The sequence below is a fragment of the Chenopodium quinoa genome, unplaced genomic scaffold, assembly GCF_001683475.1.
Source record: "Chenopodium quinoa cultivar QQ74 unplaced genomic scaffold, ASM168347v1, whole genome shotgun sequence".
Taxonomy (NCBI): Eukaryota; Viridiplantae; Streptophyta; class Magnoliopsida; order Caryophyllales; family Amaranthaceae; genus Chenopodium; species Chenopodium quinoa.
In genome coordinates, this window is record NW_018743204.1 from 240,560 (window position 1) to 258,210 (window position 17,651).

Consider the following 17,651-nt stretch of genomic DNA (forward strand, 5'->3'; position numbering starts at 1 on the left):
CTTCTCTCTCTATTCTCAAGTATTGACCTATATAACTAGAATGATATTATATGCACAATATTTTGTATGTAGTCTGTTGTATCGTGCTGCAGCGATTACTCGAATTGTCGGGGTTACTCAAGTTACTCGTTCAGGGGTTACTTCAGTTACTCCTGACCGAGTAACCTCTCGAGTAATCCATGGCCGAATCCCTCGAGTAACCCCTCAATTAACCCCTGATTGAGTAACCCCTTAAGTAACCCTGACTGAACGCTCAAATAAACCCTGACTGAGTAACCCCTTGACCGAATTATTCGAGTAACCCCTGAGCGAACTCCTTAAATAACTCCTAACCAAGTAACTCGAGTAACCCCTAACCGATTAACTCGAGTAACCCTTGACCGAGTAACCCCTCGAGTAACCCATAACAAACCCTTGACCGAGTAAGTCGAGTAACCCCTAACTGAGTAACCCCTCAAATAACCTTTGACCGAGTGAACCCCTCGAGTTACCCCTTTCCGAACTTGATTAGGGGATTTTTCCCCACCAATCACCATCTGACAAGTGGACCAATCAGGTTCTGCCATGTGTTCGTCACATGGGCCAATAGGAGCCTGCCACGTGTCAAGCAATGATCCGTCCACTGTGGACCAATTACGACACGACACGTGTCCTTCCCATGACACCTGGGATAACCGACCACCTAGGCCCAATCCTTGAAAAACCCCAGTCAGCCTTAGGTTTAACCTAAACCTAAGAATTGACACGCATCCCAAGGCATATAAATATGCACATTAATCCTCCTTAAGGGGGATTACGATTATTAATTACTCTCACCTAGAGAAAAACACTTACCTTTCCGCATTAATTACTCCTTAAACAAGTACTAACTTGACCGTCGGAGGCGGAGCTCCATCCACCCGAAGTCTCCGTTTGTTTTGCAGGTACAGGCGCCCGGTTCCAGTCTCGGAATTGTAACTCTCCCGCAGGACATCAGAAAACCCCGAAACATTTTGGCGCCGTCTGTGGGGAGAGTACTTTTGGCGCCGAAACATCAGAGGACGACCCTCAAGTATACTCAGACCATGATATTGAGAATGAGGTTGAGGTTGAAACACACACGGCCTCACACGGGACCCTAAGGGCTCGACGCACCCGTCACACCGAAAGGAAAGAACGGGTAGATCATCAAGCTGGACCCAGTAATCCACCCGGCACCCCGCCTGATCAACAACAGGCGGCTGAAGGGTCTGCTCCCATTACAAGAAACAAACTCATGACTTTCATGAGGGGGTTCAAGGGGGAGATCCAGGAGTTGATTAATAGGAAGACGCCTGCTCTATCTAAGGAGAAGACGGCCAGAAAACCTTCTCATTCAGGAAGGAAGAAGCTTGTTCAAGGCCGAGAGGCGACCCCCCACCCTAACTCTAGGAAGTGGGAGCCGCCTGTGATTGACTTGACAAAGTATCGTTTTCCCTCACCAGGGAAGAGAAAGCCCATTCGTCATATACAGGCGGACGGATCAAAGAAAATGTACTCAGACGCTCGGCTATTGCTAGAGTAGAAGAAGAATGGCTGATTGTTAGAGTCGGCCTCCACTTCAGATTTCCAAGATAGTTTACACAATGCCTCTATGAGGTACACTCAATCAAACTATGAAAGTTAGACAGGCGGTACCTCCCGTCAGTCTGAATTTCATAAAGAGCAGGCGGTACCAAACATGTCATACGTACCGCAACAATATTTCTTGCAGCCACCTTTGTTTGGAGGACAGGCGGCAAAAAATGTCCAACCCTTGGTCTGGCAACTACGGTTGCTAAGACTTAGAGAACAACCGTCCGCCTTCTCCAAGGAAATTACAGAGGCCGCCCAGCCGGCCAAAGTTAAGAATGTGCTAGTAGGCGCCTATGACGGCACTACTAACCCTGAGGACCATTTGATGGCATTCACCAACCTAATGTACCTTCGAGGGTTGGATGATCCCACTTGGTGCAAGTGTTTTCCAGCGACTCTAAAGGGAATCGCACAACAATGGTTCGGCAACCTGCCGACTGGTTGTGTGAGCAATTTCAGGACGCTTGCTTATTTATTCACCTCCAACTTTGCCATGAACATACCTGCAAAGAAAACGACCCTTGATTTAGGGACGATTCAGCAGGGTGAAAAGGAAGGGCTCCGTTCATACATCAGGCGGTTCAACCTGATGAGGATCCAAATTCAAGGGCTGCCGGATGAGGTAGCCTACACTGATTTTTTCAGAGGTCTCAAGGATGGGTCGACCTTCAGGGTTGACCTGGTTCGAAAGAGGGTTGCGACTCTTCAAGAAGCTTAGATAGAAGCAGAAGCCTATATACAGGCGACTGGTCTCTGCAGTACCAAAAAGCAGTCGGATGGACGGAGGTCTGACAAAAAAGAAAGTCGACCAAAGCTGTCAGCCAATAACGAAGATAAAAAGAGAAAAGAGGTCTGGGCGGCCGATTCCTCTAAACAGCCGGCCCAGAAAAAGAAAAGAGTTCAAACCATACTCTCCTAAGTATGCGTTCAGCAAGGATAGTCAAGCTATCCTCACAGAAATCAAGGGCCGGATCTCAATTGAGAAACCGGCCCCATGAAGGGTTCTGCAAGTAATCGGAACCAAGACAAATTCTGTCATTATCATGAAGACGTTGGTCATGAAACCAACAAATGTATCAGCCTCATGCGCTACCTGGACCGCCTGGCTGAACAAGGCGACCTTGACTCTTATGTCAAGAAGTCTAAGGGGAACATCTCCTCAAAGAACAAACAGACGGCCAAAAAGAATCAACAGGTCGACAGTTCTGATACAGATGATGCAGTTGTCTACACAATTGCAGGCGGGTTCTCAGGAGGCAGCCCCACTATCAGGGGCAGTAAAGACAATATCAGGTGGCTAGATGTTAATTCCGTTCATCAAGAACGGTCCTCAAAAAGTTCATTCCCAGAGATTATCATCACAGAAGAAGATCTGGGAGGGGTAAAGGGGCCGCATGATGACCCCATTGTTATTGAGTGCAAAGTGGCCAACCAAAGAGTTGGCCGAATCCTCAGAGATACCGGTATCTCTTCTAATCTTATCAGCAGCAAGTGCTTGGCCAAGCTCAAATACAAGACTGACTGCATACATCCGGTGTCCCACCCTCTAGTAGGGTTTGGAGGAGTCGTACACCCAGAGGGGCGAGTGGATTTACCCATCCGCCTGGGTGAGAAAGGGAAGGGCCGCCACATAGTGGTTAGGTTCTTAGTGGTTGAGGAACTCTCGGCCTACAACATGATCCTGGGACAACCTACCCTGAACAATTCAAAAGCTGTCATTATCCCATCTCTTATGCTGCTCAAATTTGAGAAGGATGATGGAACAGTCGGCTCCCTTAGGGGAGATCAAGAGATAGCTCGGGAGTGCTACCTCTCGGATATCAGGCCCACTGTGGTGGCCGCCGGGCCAAGTGGCGAAAAAGCGGACCTTGAAATTGCCAAGGAGGATGCACCTGCTCAAAAAGCAGGCGGCAAGAAAAGAAAGGTTGCCCAATTGGGGGCCGAAAGAAAAGAAAGAAGATAGCAATCACTGGCAGAGGAGCGGTCAGATGAATTCCGCCCTCAGCCGGCTGGTGAACATACGGACCTTGTCCTAGACGACTTGCCTCCTGACCGAACAATCAAGGTTGGGACGACTGCTCTTATAATTCTAGGTGAAGATTTTCACCAACTTTTAAAGGAATTCAAAGATATCTTTGCATTCGAGGTTCATGAAATGCCATGAATCAGTCCTGACCTGGTGGTACATAAACTGGCTGTGGATCCAAAAAAGAAGCCGGTCAGGCAAAAGAAGCGGAACCATGGCAAAGAGAAGAGTCAGGCGGCAGCTGCCGAAGTTAAAAAGCTGCTTGATGCAGGGTTCGTTCGACAATGTTACTTCCCAGACTGGGTTGCAAATGTTGTACTTGTTAAGAAGCCGAATGGTACCTGGCGAATGTGTGTGGACTACACTGACCTAAACAAGGTGTGCCCCAAGGACAGTTATCCTCTGCCCAAAATTGACAGACTGGTCGACTCAACAGCCGGCCATGCATTGATGAGCTTCATGGACGCCTACTCTGGCTTCCATCAGATTCCTTTGTGGAAGAAAGATCAGGAGAAGACGGCCTTCGTCACTGATCAAGGGCTATATTGCTACACAGTCATGTCGTTTGGTTTGAAAAATGCCCCGGCCACCTTCCAAAGAATGATAAATACGGTCTTCTTTGCCCAAATTGGGAGGAATGTCGAGGCATACATTGATGATATGATTGTTAAGTCCAAGCTTCAGTCTGGCCACCTGGCGGACCTCCGAGAAACTTTCACCACACTCAGGCGGCACCATGTCATGCTCAATCCCAAGAAATGTGTTTTTAGGGTTGAGTCTGGGAAATTTCTCGGATTCCTCATCAATCAGAGAGGAATAGAGGCGAACCATGAGAAAGTGCAGGCGGTCATTAACATGCAGTCGCCTCGCACCGTCCGAGAGGTTCAGAAGTTAACAGGTTGTCTGGCAGCTCTAGGAAGATTTCTCAGTCGGTCAGGCGACAAGTGCCTTTACTTTTTTTGGGCAATAAAGAAGAAGGCAAGATTTTAATGGGGGCCAGATGCTGAGGCGGCCTTCCAAAGATTGAAAGTTCACTTACATTCCTTCCCAAGGTTGGTCAGTCCTTTGCCCAAAGAAGTGCTTTACATGTATCTGGCAGTTTCTGACCATGCTCTAAGCGATGTCCTCCTTACTGAAAGAGACGGCTGCCAGCTCCCGGTCGACTTTGTCAGCCACGTATTGAAAAATGCCGAGTTGAGGTATCCCTTAGTGGAAAAGTTCGGTCTTGCTCTCTTCATGGCCGTTAAAAAATTAAATCCCTATTTCTTGGCACATGCAGTCGTTGTGTATACAGATCAACCGATCAAGCGGCCACTGACAACCATGGAGTTGTCAGGCCGGATGATCAAATGGGCAATAGAAATTCAAAGCCTCGAAATCACATTCGAGCCCAGGAAAGCAGTAAAGGGACAAGCTTTTGCTGACTTTATTGTAGAGATGACTCGGCCCTCTGATTCTCAAATTTCAGACCAAGTCTGGAAGGTTTACGTGGACGGAAGCTCCACCTCAAATGGTTACGGAGCAGGCGTTATTTTTCAGTCGCCAGAGGGCGACATGTATGAGTACGCTCTGCGTTTCAACATTCAAGCCTCAAACAATGAGGTAGAATATGAAGCTTTACTAGCCGGAATCCGCATGTGCAAAGCGGCTGTGGCAAGAAAGATAGACGCCTGTTCTGATTCGCAATTGATAGTGAGTCAGTACAATGGAGAATACGAAGCGACTCATCCGGCCATGATCAAGTATTTACAAGCGGTACGACAAGCAGTCGGATCCCTTGAAAAATTTCATCTGAATCAAGTACCAAGATCTGAAAATAACCAGGCGGATGCTCTTTCAAAGTTAGCATCCTCGGCCTCTTGTGATGCTCCAAGAACTGTTTTCTGGGAGGTTATGGAGAAAAGAAGCATTGAGGAAGACCCTATTGGAATTTTAGATCGAAGTTCAACCTAGATGGATCCAATCAAGGCATACTTAACAGACGGGACCTTGCCGGATGATCATCACCAGGCGGCCACACTGAAAAAACGAGCGTTCAGTTTCGAAATGATAAAGGGAGAACTTCACAAGAGAGGGTACCTCCAACCCTTCTTGAAGTGTGTTACTCCAGAAATAGGACGAGAGGTTCTAGAAGATCTTCACTCCGGCTATTGTGCTTCCCATGTAGGCGGCAGGGTTACTTTTGGCCTACTTTAGAAGCAGATGCAATGGAGATGGTGAAAAAATGTGATAAATGTCAAAGGTTTGGCAAATTAATTCACCGTCCGGCTACTGATCTCACTGCTATCCACAGCCCACTACAGTTTGCTAAGTGGGGCATGGATATCCTGGGTCCCTATACGCCTGCTACAGGCGGCAAGAAGTACATACTTGTTGCAGTCGACTACTTCACTAAATGGGTAGAGGCAGAGGCTGTCAAGGGAATCAAGACGAAGGATGTAATTTCATTCATTTGGAAAAATATCATCACTCGGTTTGGGGTACCCATGTCTATGGTTTTTGATAATGGTCCCCAATTTGAGACGCCTGTTCTCAAAAACTGGTTGGGAGACCAAGGCATCTCGCACTGCTTTGCATCAGTCGGTCGTCCACAAGCAAACGACCAAGTAGAAGCTTTCAACAAAATCATCTCAGACGGTCTTAAAAAGAAGATTGAACGAGCAGGCGGCCTATGGGCAGATGAACTACCACATGTTCTCTGGGCCATTAGGACGACTGAAAAAGGGTCGACTGGAGAGACTCCATTCCTCCTAACCTATGGTGCAGAAGATGTTCTTCCAATTGAACACTATGAGCCGACTCTTCGAGTAATGCTGTATGACGAAGAGTCGAACTGGGAGTCCATGCGCCTGGCTTTGGACTCACTCCCAGAAAGAAGGGGAAATGCAGCCTTGCGCCATGAAATATACCGCCTGAGAATGACAAGATCATATAACAAAATAGTACATAGGCATCCACTCAAAGTGGGTGACTTTGTGCTAAGGAAAATAGAAGCAGTCGGTAGGGCTAATGAGTCAGGCAAACTAACTCCCAACTGGGAAGGACCCTACCGAATTTATGAAGAGGCTTGAGACGGTACCTACCGCTTGGAAACACCAGACGGCCAACCCTTGCCTCGAACCTGGAATGTAGATAATCTCAAAAAATATTATTTCTGAATGATGTAAATAGCCGAGTGCTACTAATAAAAAGTTTGCTATTTTACTTCATTTATTTTGTACTTGGAGGGGCACGCCTACTGGTAAAACAGTCGGCTACTCTCCATACTTTGTAAATACGCATTCAATAAAGAGGGGCATGCCGCCTGTTCTATACAAACCGGCTACTCTCTCATAGTTCACAAAGAACTATCTAAGGCATATGACTGAAATGATCAGACCAGGCGCCAAGCCAACTAATCCAACTTTTAAAACTAATCCGACCTGTCCCAACATCATAGCAGGCGTCCGGCGGCATCCATCCGGATGAAATTCATCACAGAGAGCAGCTCCCTTTTGGGTGGAACATTGTTTTATAAACTAACTACACGACACCTATACGACTGTCCACTAAGATAACCACATAGCCGTTTCTGAGACAAGGATAACTCTATCACCGGTCCAGCGAGTATTAGCAGTTAACATCCGCATCAGATAGCCGACTATACTACTTGGGATAAGTACAGCCGGTACCTTTTGAGTTAAAAGCCAACAAACATTGGCGAATAAAGGGGTCCAGCCGGCCTCCGCCGCCTGGTACCTCTACTACTCAAACAAAAGTGACAACGAGTAAGTAACATCAATGTTAACTTATAGTAACTCCCTAACACTTGGTGCGAAATCTAAAAGGTTTTTATAGACCGCTTGTTTCTTGAACAGGAAAATTCAAACCCTTGTTCTTACTAAGTTATTGCATCTTGAGTAAATAACCAACAAAATTTGGTGAATCAAGGGGACCAACCGGCCTATGCCGCTTGGTGCTTCTACTACTCAAGCTTAAACATGACGAGTGAGCAACTTCCAAGGTTACTTATAATCACTCTCACACTTAGCCAGGATTCAAAAGACATATTTGAAGAGTTGGTTCGCAGGACGACTGCTTTTTAGCAAACCAGAACTCATGAACTTGTTCTACTTTTCCATCTTAAGCTAAGCAAGCCTAATGTATTAACTAAAAAATGTTGGGGTCTGGCTTGTTAAATGGCCGACTAATCGCCAAACCTGGAACTAAGACAACCAGTCGACCAGGGGCATAGGCGGCCCTTACATTGTACCTACTTGCAACTATCGGCCATGCGAAACAGTCGATATGACATGCAAGCGAATATCAAAGATCTTCGACACTTAGCAAAAATAAAAAGGCAAAATTCGAAATCTTAAAGCAAAATTCGAAATCTTGGTGAGCTAAGACGACCAAAATGATGGTCGCCGAAATCATATAAACAGCCGGCCACATAGACCGGAAAAAATATTCAAGACCCCGGCCCCCTGGCTAGGTAAAAAGATACAAAAGCAAACGGCACGCAGGCCGAAGGAAAGTTGAGTACAAAAATCATCAGGGTTGAGGTGGGGTTTCTGTATTGTCGGCCGCCTGAACATCAAGAGGCGCCTAGTTCTAAGAGGTCTCCTTCTTGCTTGTTTCGGCATCAGGGGCCGCTTCTGTAGATGCAACTACCCCAATTGGCTGCAGGGCCACCTCCACCTCTTCCACTTCTTCTGAGCTGGACTCGGCCGCCTGGTTCTCTTTAGCCGCCTGCTTCATGATTTGCTGGTTGTACCTTTCAGTACAAGCAGCAAACTTCTTCTCCTAGGCGGCATAATGAGCTTTTGGAAAAAGAGCCATCCAGGTCATCTTCATGATTTGAGCGGAATCCTCCATCATGGCCTGGGCCAGCTCCATCTTCTCTTTTTCGGCCTTGGCCGAGAGCTCATCAGTAAGGCTCTTCTCCTATCGGAACAAGCGCTCCTTGACAGAAGCCAAGGATTTCTCCAAGGTATCGTATTGAGTCATCTTCTCCTTAAGTGGCCTCAGCTCATCTCTAAGACTCTTGACCGTTACCTCCAGCTCGTTGTTTCTCTTCTTGGCCGCCTCCAACTCAGTACGAATGTTGGCAGTGGCCTGCGCCTGATAATAAAGAATATCAGTTGTCAAAAATTCATTTTGGGCAATTTGAAACATTGCCTTATCAACGTCAGAGGCGGCCATAGCCTTAGCAGCTTTTACCTCTTTGGTCTTGGCGTTGATCGGCCTACGAAGGCCGTGTACTCTCAACATGGCCTGAAAACAGGAAAAACAGGCGTCAGAAGAAGCAGGCGGCAAGCAAAGAAATAAAGTTGTAAAGTTTTCTAAGTCTACCTCAGACAGGAGACCCATAATGCCATCTAAGTCAAGGGTGCCGACTCCCTTGACCGCGTCCCTCTCCTCTTGAGGGACGACTTTAATCATGGACTTGGCCATGTGGACCAAGTCACGTTCTGAAGGGCCGCCTGCATCAAAGACAAAACAGAAACATTAGAAATAAGAAGAAAGTGATAAAAAAATAGACAAGTCTAGTAGAGCGAGCTATACCTCATGGCGGCCGAGTCAGAACGAGTGGTGGGTTCCCCACACTTTGTGGGGTGGCCGGCTGCTTGTCAGCCGACTGTTTCCTGGCAGATCCAGGCATACTCCCACCTGTCGTCTTCCGAACCTTAGAGTCCGGTTGGTGGGAGGATGAGGGTTTGGAAGTGCCCGCCTGCAAAAGAGACGAGTGGTCAATATTCGTTAAAACAGTCTAATAAAAACGAGTACAAAGGATCGAAACTCACGGTGGGCGTCTCCTTTGCAGGAGAGTTAGAAGCAGTCCGCTTCTGTTGCATTATGGAGGCTCGTAGCATGGCGGCCACCTTCTTGGAAGCAGTGATTTGGTCCATGGCTTCAGCTACAAATAAGAACCACAAAAGTTAGAAAGATTTTCAAACAAATCAAAATGAAGGGTACATATTTTCAAGTGGCCGACTACCTCTAGAGGACCGAGTGCTAAGGCCATAAGCGGCCAGGAAAAACTCGTCATAGAGCCATTGAAACTCTGGGACGCATTTTAAGGGAACCTGCTCTCGTACCCCAGTGGTAGAGTTTGCCCTAATCTCTACCTTGAACAACCCTTGGTCCAGGATCTCTTCCCTGGCCTTGAGGGGAACAAGCGGCATGCTGCAACCGCCTGCTAAAAGAGGTGGGTCCTTGTTCCACCTATTGTAGCGTTTGTTCAACAGGCGGTCGGGGCTGGAAATAATGAGGAAGGTGTTTCTCCAATCCTTCCATTTGTTCTCTTTGCCCTTGGTCATAAGGTAGCCCTTGTGGCTCGTTAATTGGTACCAGCCGGTACCGCTTGCTTTGGGGGTCCGGCTGAGGTAGTTCATGTGAGCGAACGCCTCGAAGTTCGGCTCTACCCCGTGCATTTCACATCCGGCTACATAGCCCAGGATGTTGAACCAGGAGTCAGGGGCCAATTTCCAAAGCCCCACCTCGAACCCATCGAGGATTTGTTGAACAGCCGGATGCAGAGAAAATCGCAATCCAGCTTTGATGGCCGCCTCATAACAGCCAAAGCAGGCGTCCCCATAACTGGAGCCCTCAGGCCAGACGACGGTGTCCTCACCATCCGGCACAAATATTTGATAATCCGGACCCATTGTATGGTCCGAAAGGAAAGTCTCTATTCACTCCTTCATGGCCTTGATTCGGCCCTTGGGTACATGGCAATAATACGGAGTGTTCAACTCCCTATGAGAGGCGGACGGTTCCGACCAACCTTCTCCCTTTTCAGCCGCGTGAGAGTCTCTCGCCTCATGCAATCGACTGTGCCTCTCCTCTGAGCTTATAGAGAGGCGGCTCGACGAACTAGAGCTGGACTCACTATCAGAGGAGTCTAACTCTTCCCCATTTCCTGAAGGGGCCGACCCCTCTTGTTCTTCGGGGGTCACTTGCCGACTGGCCAGGTCAACAGTGAAATGGGAAGGAACTACCTTAGCTCCCTCCTCAGAGCTCTCGGCAGAAGGGCCGCCTTGGGTCCCTGCAGTATCAGGCGGCTGGTCCGATGTTTCACTAATCGGAACCCGGAAAGAGGAGCCATCAGAGTTTTCTATTCTCTTGGTTTTCTTTGTTCTTGCCATACTGTCCTGCATAGATACAAAGACAGTTGGATTCCGGGACTTGCGCAAAGTTTGAATTATCGCAGGGCAGTCGGCACCCCTAATCCTAGACTCAGCCGTTCCCTGTGACCGGCTGATTGCTAACCTAGGCCGTGCCGGATGCTTTTGAGGTCTCATTTTCAAAAAGAAAGAAAAAGTACAAAAGCAAAGAAGAATAAAGGAACAGACGGTTACCTGAAACTTAAGTTATGAAAAAAGCTTGAATGAAGTAGGCGCCTAGTAAAACAGTCGTCCTGGCAAGTTAGAAGTTGCAAAGTGTCAGAGCTCAAGTTTAGGGGTCCGAGAGTTCTCTTGAAAAAGTTCGCAAATGTGAACAAATGACTTGGTCAACATCCCTTTATATAGGGCAAAAGAGAATGCGAAGAGTCGTCTTCAATTTCAAAAAATGAGCGGGAAAAATGCTCGGCCCGTCATGGGGCGACACCTGTAGCAGTCCGTCGCCTGTTACAAGCCGACACCTGTCACAGGTGACATGTGAACAGTCACGTGCCACCTGTGAGGGGCAAATGATTAGGGGATTTTTCCCCACCAATCACCATCTGACAAGTAGACCAATCAGGTTCCGCCATGTGTCCGTCACATGGGCCAATAGGAGCCTGCCACGTGTCAAGCAATGATCCGTCCACTATGGACCAATTACGACACGACACGTGTCCTTCCCATGACACCTGGGATAACCGGCCACCTAGGCCCAATCCTTGGAAAAAGCCCAGTCAGCCTTAGGTTTAACCTAAACCTAGGAATTGGCACGCATCCCAAGGCATATAAATATGCACATTAATCCTCCTTAAGGGGGATTACGGTTATTAATTACTCTCACCTAGAGAAAAACACTTACCTTTCCGCATTAATTACTCCTTAAACAAGTACTAACTTGACCGTCGAAGGCGAAGCTCCATCCACCCGGAGTCTCCGTTTGTTTTGCAAGTACAGGCGTCCGGTTCCAATCTTGGAATTGTAACTCTTCCGCAGGACGTCAGAAAACCCCGAAACAGAACCCCTCAAGTAACCCTTGACCGAATAACTCGAGTAACCCCTGACTGAATAACTCGAATAACCCCTAACAAAATAACTCAGATAACCCCTGCCACACGGTTGACCTGCTGCACCAAAAAGTTGTATTATATGAGATTTGTTGATTTAACTCCATCGATTATATTATTGCATATTTAAATATAAATAATTTCAAATAAAACTCATGTATACATATGCATTGCGCGTATCTAACAACTAGTGATACTAGAAGATTCAAAAATACTCTGTACTGTATTGTGTTTGTTAAATTACTTGTACTAGGATGAAGGTTCATAGCATCTTCTTAAAAAAACAATATATATATATATAATAAATTTAATAATGCAAAAGCCATACTCATTAATCTTAATTCTAAAGTGCATGAATTTCATCATGTCGTAATTCCCATCAATTAAATTAAAATAATCCAATCTTTTTATTTGGTTAATTAAAAGAGAACGTAAATGGTTTCATATAAATTGTTAGCTAAGACACTACTACTACGTGTGGGCCCAACAACTACAGTCTGTTAAGCTTTCAATCTCAAAATAGCCACGTGTCAAGCTTTATATATCATCTCTAAGCAATTACCCTCAATTGGCCATTTATTCCCACAACTCCAAACAAACCCTGCCTTAAATCACATGCTTTACTTTCATTGCTTACACAAAACACAAGAATTAAACAACACCTTCAAATTTTATTTTATTTTTTATAATTTTTTTTTTTTTTTATAAAGGACCAAACAACAAAACAAACCCACTGATTTTCCCTCTTTTTTTCCAATAATTCCATTTTCAGTTCTCCGCATTAGGCGCCATGGATGCCTCCCACCACCACCATGGCCTTACCAAATTCATCATTTTCATCATATTTCTATCTTTTTCTTCAGCATTTGCATCTATTAATCAGTCCAATGGAATAGGACAGATCAACTCTAATTCCATTCTAGTTGCCCTTCTCGACTCGTCTTATACTGAGTTGGCTGAGCTGGTGGAGAAGGCGCTGTTGTTGCAGTCGCTTGAGGATTTGGTGGGAAAGAGTAATCTGACTATCTTTGCTCCGAAGAATGAGGCTTTAGAAAGGGACTTGAACCCGGAGTTCAAGCAGTTCTTGCTTGAACCCCGGAATCTTAAGTCCCTCCAAAGCCTCATTCTTCATCATATTGTCCCTTCTACAGTCGACTTAAACAAACGAGTTAAGTCGACTCAGAAGAGGGCATTGTCTAACCAACATCTCCGCTTCTCGTTAAGAGATAAGAGATTGTTGGTCGAGGAGTCGGTGGAGGTAATCGACCGAAACTCAATCGTAAGACCGGATGGCCTAATCCACGGGATTGACAAGCTTCTTATCCCGCACTCCGTTCTCGAGAACTTCAATCGCCGCCGGGAACTCCGCACTATCTCAGCAGTACTCCCAACAGGCGCCCCAACAGTAGACTCTCGAAAGAAGACTCACTTGAAAAAGGGGTCAAAGATAGGACCAGCTGGCGCTCCCCCAACTGTTCCCATCTTTGACGCGCTGGCGCCAGGACCATCTCTTGCCCCGGCGCCAGCGCCTGGACCTGGCGGCCCACACCATCATTTCGATGGTGAGAGCCAGGTCAAAGACTTCATCACAACCCTAGTACACTACGGCGGCTACAACGAGCTCGCCGACATCCTAGTAAACCTCACATCCCTTGCCACTGAGATGGGACGACTAGTATCAGAAGGCTATGTAATTACAGTGTTAGCTCCAAATGACGAAGCATTGGGTCGATTGACCGCAGACCAACTAAGCGAGCCAGGTGCACCCGAGCAAATAATGTATTACCATATAATACCCGAGTACCAAACGGAAGAGAGTATGTACAGTTCAGTGAGGCGTTTCGGTAAAGTAAGCTATGAAACGCTGCGTTTGCCTCATAAGGTGGCAGCTGAAGAGGCTGATGGATCGGTTCGGTTCGGGTCGGGTGATGGTTCGGCTTATTTGTTTGACCCAGATATTTATACCGACGGTCGAATATCGGTTCAAGGGATTGACGGTGTTTTGTTTCCGGCGGAAGAGGTTAAGGCTCCGGCTGCTGTGAAAAAGGTCGTCGTAAAGCAAAGAAGAGGTAACTTCTATGAAACTTTGTTTATTTTATTTTAATTGGTAATGATTTTGCATGATTAAGTTATTAACTTTTTTACACTTTTGCATGTTTATTAGTAACAATTAACAAATAAAAAAGTAGTTAAGTACCTACTCTACTATATTCGTTAGGTCTACTTGTTAAATTAATTTGTCAAGGAAAAAAAAGTATAGTAGTGTCAATTATAGAATAGTTAGCTTGGTTCCAAATTTAGAAATAGTAGTTAGAATAATGGATTATGGTAAAAACCGACACCAATAAGAAATGTAAATTATTTCTATTAATATGTCTATTTACTAGCTTAAATCACTGTTCAAATAGTGTCAGATAATTTGATTTTATTCATTATAAAACGGAAATAATCGGCGTATAATATTTGTATAAGGTTTGTTTACGTACACTAATATTCAGGTAATTTAGTCAATGAATCTTTAGGAGCTTATTTTTTTGAATATGAGTACGTATATTTACAGATACATCTGAATATATATAACATTTTCGTATATTTTACGGATAAAAAACCAACCGACAAAAAAAAGAGCAAGTATACCAGGAGGATAAGTAGAAATGTATAACAGAGAATTACGACCAAAAGCTCAAGTCAAGTTGAATATTAAGACAAAATAAAATATAGAATTGCAACTGCCCTACTTTATAAGAATAAGAATATCTCGCCTGGACATATTTTAAAGTGCTTCATTGCATTTTTTGGCCAATGCCAGCTCATATAGGGCTATTTATTGACTAAACATTGTTTAATTGGTTGGTGATATTGATTGAAGTGGGACAACGTGGAAATTATTGAAAAGTTTTTGCTGGTTTTTATTATTCCACTTTCATATAATCAAATGACCTTTCTAATCGAAAATAAATGAATTTTTGTCACACATTCACCTCAGTATAGGCTGGCATGACCCACTATTTCTTCCATTAATTCAACTGCATAAATTATTAGTTTTAGTGCGCAAGTCGAAGCCACAAATATACAATAATATAGACGGAATTTAATTTCAATTCAAGTTTTTAGACATCAAAGAATTTCAGTTTTCAAAGCATTGATATGTACAACTATGTTACATAACTTTAGCTATAATGTAACTGTTCCCTCTTTTATTGCACAAATTGGCTGTTATAATGAAGTGGCCAGCTACAACAACTTTGCGTACAGAAGAATTAAGGATTCAACTACTATTCAATTTTAAAATAAATATTTCCTGAAAAAAATATATATATATTTTTTATTTAATTATGTAAAGATATATACTCTGTATTACACTATTATGTACTCGTATGTATTAGTAGTATATATTTGTAAATATATACACAGCTTAGCTGTGTGATCCACATTTCTTGCTGCTACATACTTTTCCAGCCAAAAATTAGATTTTGCATCTCTAATAATTTTACATCCCCGAATAGTAAATAAAAAATTGAGTTGTTTAATTTGCATTTATTTCATTGTCATAATTGTCCTGTCCTTTTGTCCAACTTGAATGCACTTCAATTCCTTCTTTTTAATATTCCTAATTTTTACTAATGTGTACTTACTCTATATCTACCTATTGTCTCTTTCAATTAATAAACTGAGATGTTAAGAAACTCAATAATAATCCGTATTTTCTTTGAATTATATTTCTTTGAACATTATTTCACAATAGTATGCTCGACTATTAATTGTGGCCGAGGGAAGTATGTACATAGAATTAAGCTGTCATGCTTTCAGTCAGAGATATTCTTGTCAGTTGTTCAAATGTTAATTATTTTAATTAAGGACTATGCATGCATGATTTGTAAAATTAAAGAGCTGACTTTATTTATTGGTCCGATTTACTAATGTAAAGTATAATTCAATTTGCAGGGAAGTTGTTGGAAGTAGCATGTACATTAGCTGCAGCATTTGGACAAGATTCACAATTTGCGTACTGCGGTCAATGAATATAACTTCAATTCAAATTATTTATTAAAAAAAAAAGTCAAAAGGAAATTGAAAAAAAAAAAAAAAAAAAAAAAAGAGCACAGGAAAATCGTCAGCAATGTAAAATTGTAAGTAAATACTCTATTTCCTAAGTTTTTACCAATTTTTTTTCCTTCAATACATTGCCAATTAAATAATTAAGCTTATTTTTATATTATAGCCCTTTCTCTAACAAAAATACGTGTTTGTTTTGCAGTTGTAGGTTCAAATATTTGTCATCGGATTGTAATCAAGTTTGGGAAACGAAGTTTTCCAGCTTCATTAATTAAGAATCTACCTCAGATTCTTAATACTTGGTAGAAGAGGTGTTTTTTTAAAAAAAATATTTGATTTTTAATTTGTTGGTAATTTTTGTAATTAGAAACCAATTCTTTGATTTCTTTTGTTTGATTTGGCGTTAAAAAGCCACTGTTATAAAAATGATTTAGGGCTCGCTAGGAACGTAAATCTTGTTGATTGTTCCTGATTTTTGTGATGTGAGAGAAACATATACTTTTGAGATTTGTATTTAGTCCCTTGTTCATTCATTGAAGTTTAAGTAAGCTAAGGAGTTTAGTTCAATGCTTAAAAGTTTTGCATTCGAATCCCTTGAATCATCGGATTGAAATGGTCTAATAATGAAAATATAACTTGCTTGAATAAAGAGATCGAAGAATCCACGCCCATAAATTAAACATGCCCAAAGTACATAAGCCAAAAATACTACTAATATTTAGGCATGCAAGCTCGCAAGGATATTATGCGCACAAAAAGTACCATTATTTAAAAATCTTTAGATACTTTTAATACTAGATAGAAACCAAAAGGCAATCATATGGACCGTGGAAAGAGCTCAAACATGATCAAGTCCAATTAAAATGCATTGAACACTAGGCGGAAGGTGATACAATCTTACATCATACACATAAACATATAGAATTTCTTAGGCACACCAATCTTGCATGATTGGATTGTTGAAACCCTAGTCTAAGTAATATCTATTTTGTCCTAAACATTGATGTGTTAGGGTTTTTCCACAAGGACCATGCAAGTGTAGACTTCAAAGGTCACTACATTAATTAACTCCTTGTTTGGAAATTAAATCACTAGATAAGAAGAGTAATGGCGAAAGACTATGCATTAAAAAAATGGATTAGGAATAATGGGCTTCCCACTAATAAATCATTACAACAAAGCACAAAATCATTATAACACAACGCAAGACACTAATGTAATAATTGGTTTAATCTTACTCTAATTCCTCCTGACTTATGTCATCAAAGACTTCAAGGTGGTGTCGGAGTCAAAAACTCTGCTTGATTTTCCCCGAGTTTAATTGTACTAGCGTAGAAGTCTACTAGCTAGATAAACCCCCTAATCCTCAACAAGATTATCCTCTCCTTTAACGTGCAAAAGAGTGTAGGCGTTGCATGAAGTGCGCCTACTTAATGTAACACCCCGTATTTTTATACGTATATCAAATTAAAGTATTATTTTATGGCGTATTTAAATAACTTGAAATGAATTATTTATGGTATTTTAATAATTTAAAAGGTTTATTATAATTAAAAACTCATTTCTATTTATTTTATTTGGTTTTAGAAATATTTTATTTCATCAATTTGAAAGATTTGGGGCATTTTGGATTTATAAAGGAGTTTTAAAGTCAAAAGGATTTAATTAAAGTCAAAATTCCAAGTTAAATGGGAATGAGAATCATTAAGGGTAAAAAGGAAAATTTAGTTAGGAGGGTTTTGAGAGAGAGTATAAATACCCACC

At 43.0% G+C, this 17,651-nt stretch overlaps 2 protein-coding genes across 2 annotated transcripts; one reads left to right on the plus strand and one right to left on the minus strand.

The window, feature by feature from the left end:
• Positions 1-8,545: 8,545 nt before the first annotated feature.
• On the minus strand, positions 8,546-10,761 carry LOC110733938 (suppressor protein SRP40-like). The gene is made up of 3 exons (XM_021914006.1): positions 10,389-10,761; positions 9,406-9,518; positions 8,546-8,722 (listed from the first exon to the last, which is right to left on the minus strand). Exons 1-3 carry the CDS (start codon positions 10,759-10,761, stop codon positions 8,546-8,548), a joined length of 663 nt encoding a protein of 220 aa, XP_021769698.1.
• Positions 10,762-12,308: 1,547 nt separating this feature from the next.
• LOC110733807 (fasciclin-like arabinogalactan protein 16) lies at positions 12,309-16,400 on the plus strand. The gene is made up of 4 exons (XM_021913871.1): positions 12,309-13,900; positions 15,777-15,890; positions 15,923-15,961; positions 16,090-16,400. Exons 1-2 carry the CDS (start codon positions 12,622-12,624, stop codon positions 15,851-15,853), a joined length of 1,356 nt encoding a protein of 451 aa, XP_021769563.1. The 5' UTR covers positions 12,309-12,621; the 3' UTR covers positions 15,854-15,890; positions 15,923-15,961; positions 16,090-16,400.
• Positions 16,401-17,651: the final 1,251 nt, after the last annotated feature.

What these genes read in the sequence shown, in the direction of transcription:
- LOC110733938 (XM_021914006.1), bottom strand. Translation starts at nt 10,761, where the DNA reads ATGCAGGACAGTATGGCAAGAACAAAGAAAACCAAGAGAATAGAAAAC. An exon ending in CGCGGCTGAAAAGGGAGAAG is followed by an intron (nt 9,519 to 10,388) that starts GTTGGTCGGAAC and finishes TCTTATTTGTAG; the next exon opens with CTGAAGCCATGGACCAAATC. An exon ending in CTGCAAAGGAGACGCCCACC is followed by an intron (nt 8,723 to 9,405) that starts GTGAGTTTCGAT and finishes CTTTATTATCAG; the next exon opens with GCGCAGGCCACTGCCAACAT.
- LOC110733807 (XM_021913871.1), top strand. Translation starts at nt 12,622, where the DNA reads ATGGATGCCTCCCACCACCACCATGGCCTTACCAAATTCATCATTTTC. An exon ending in CGTCGTAAAGCAAAGAAGAG is followed by an intron (nt 13,901 to 15,776) that starts GTAACTTCTATG and finishes TTCAATTTGCAG; the next exon opens with GGAAGTTGTTGGAAGTAGCA.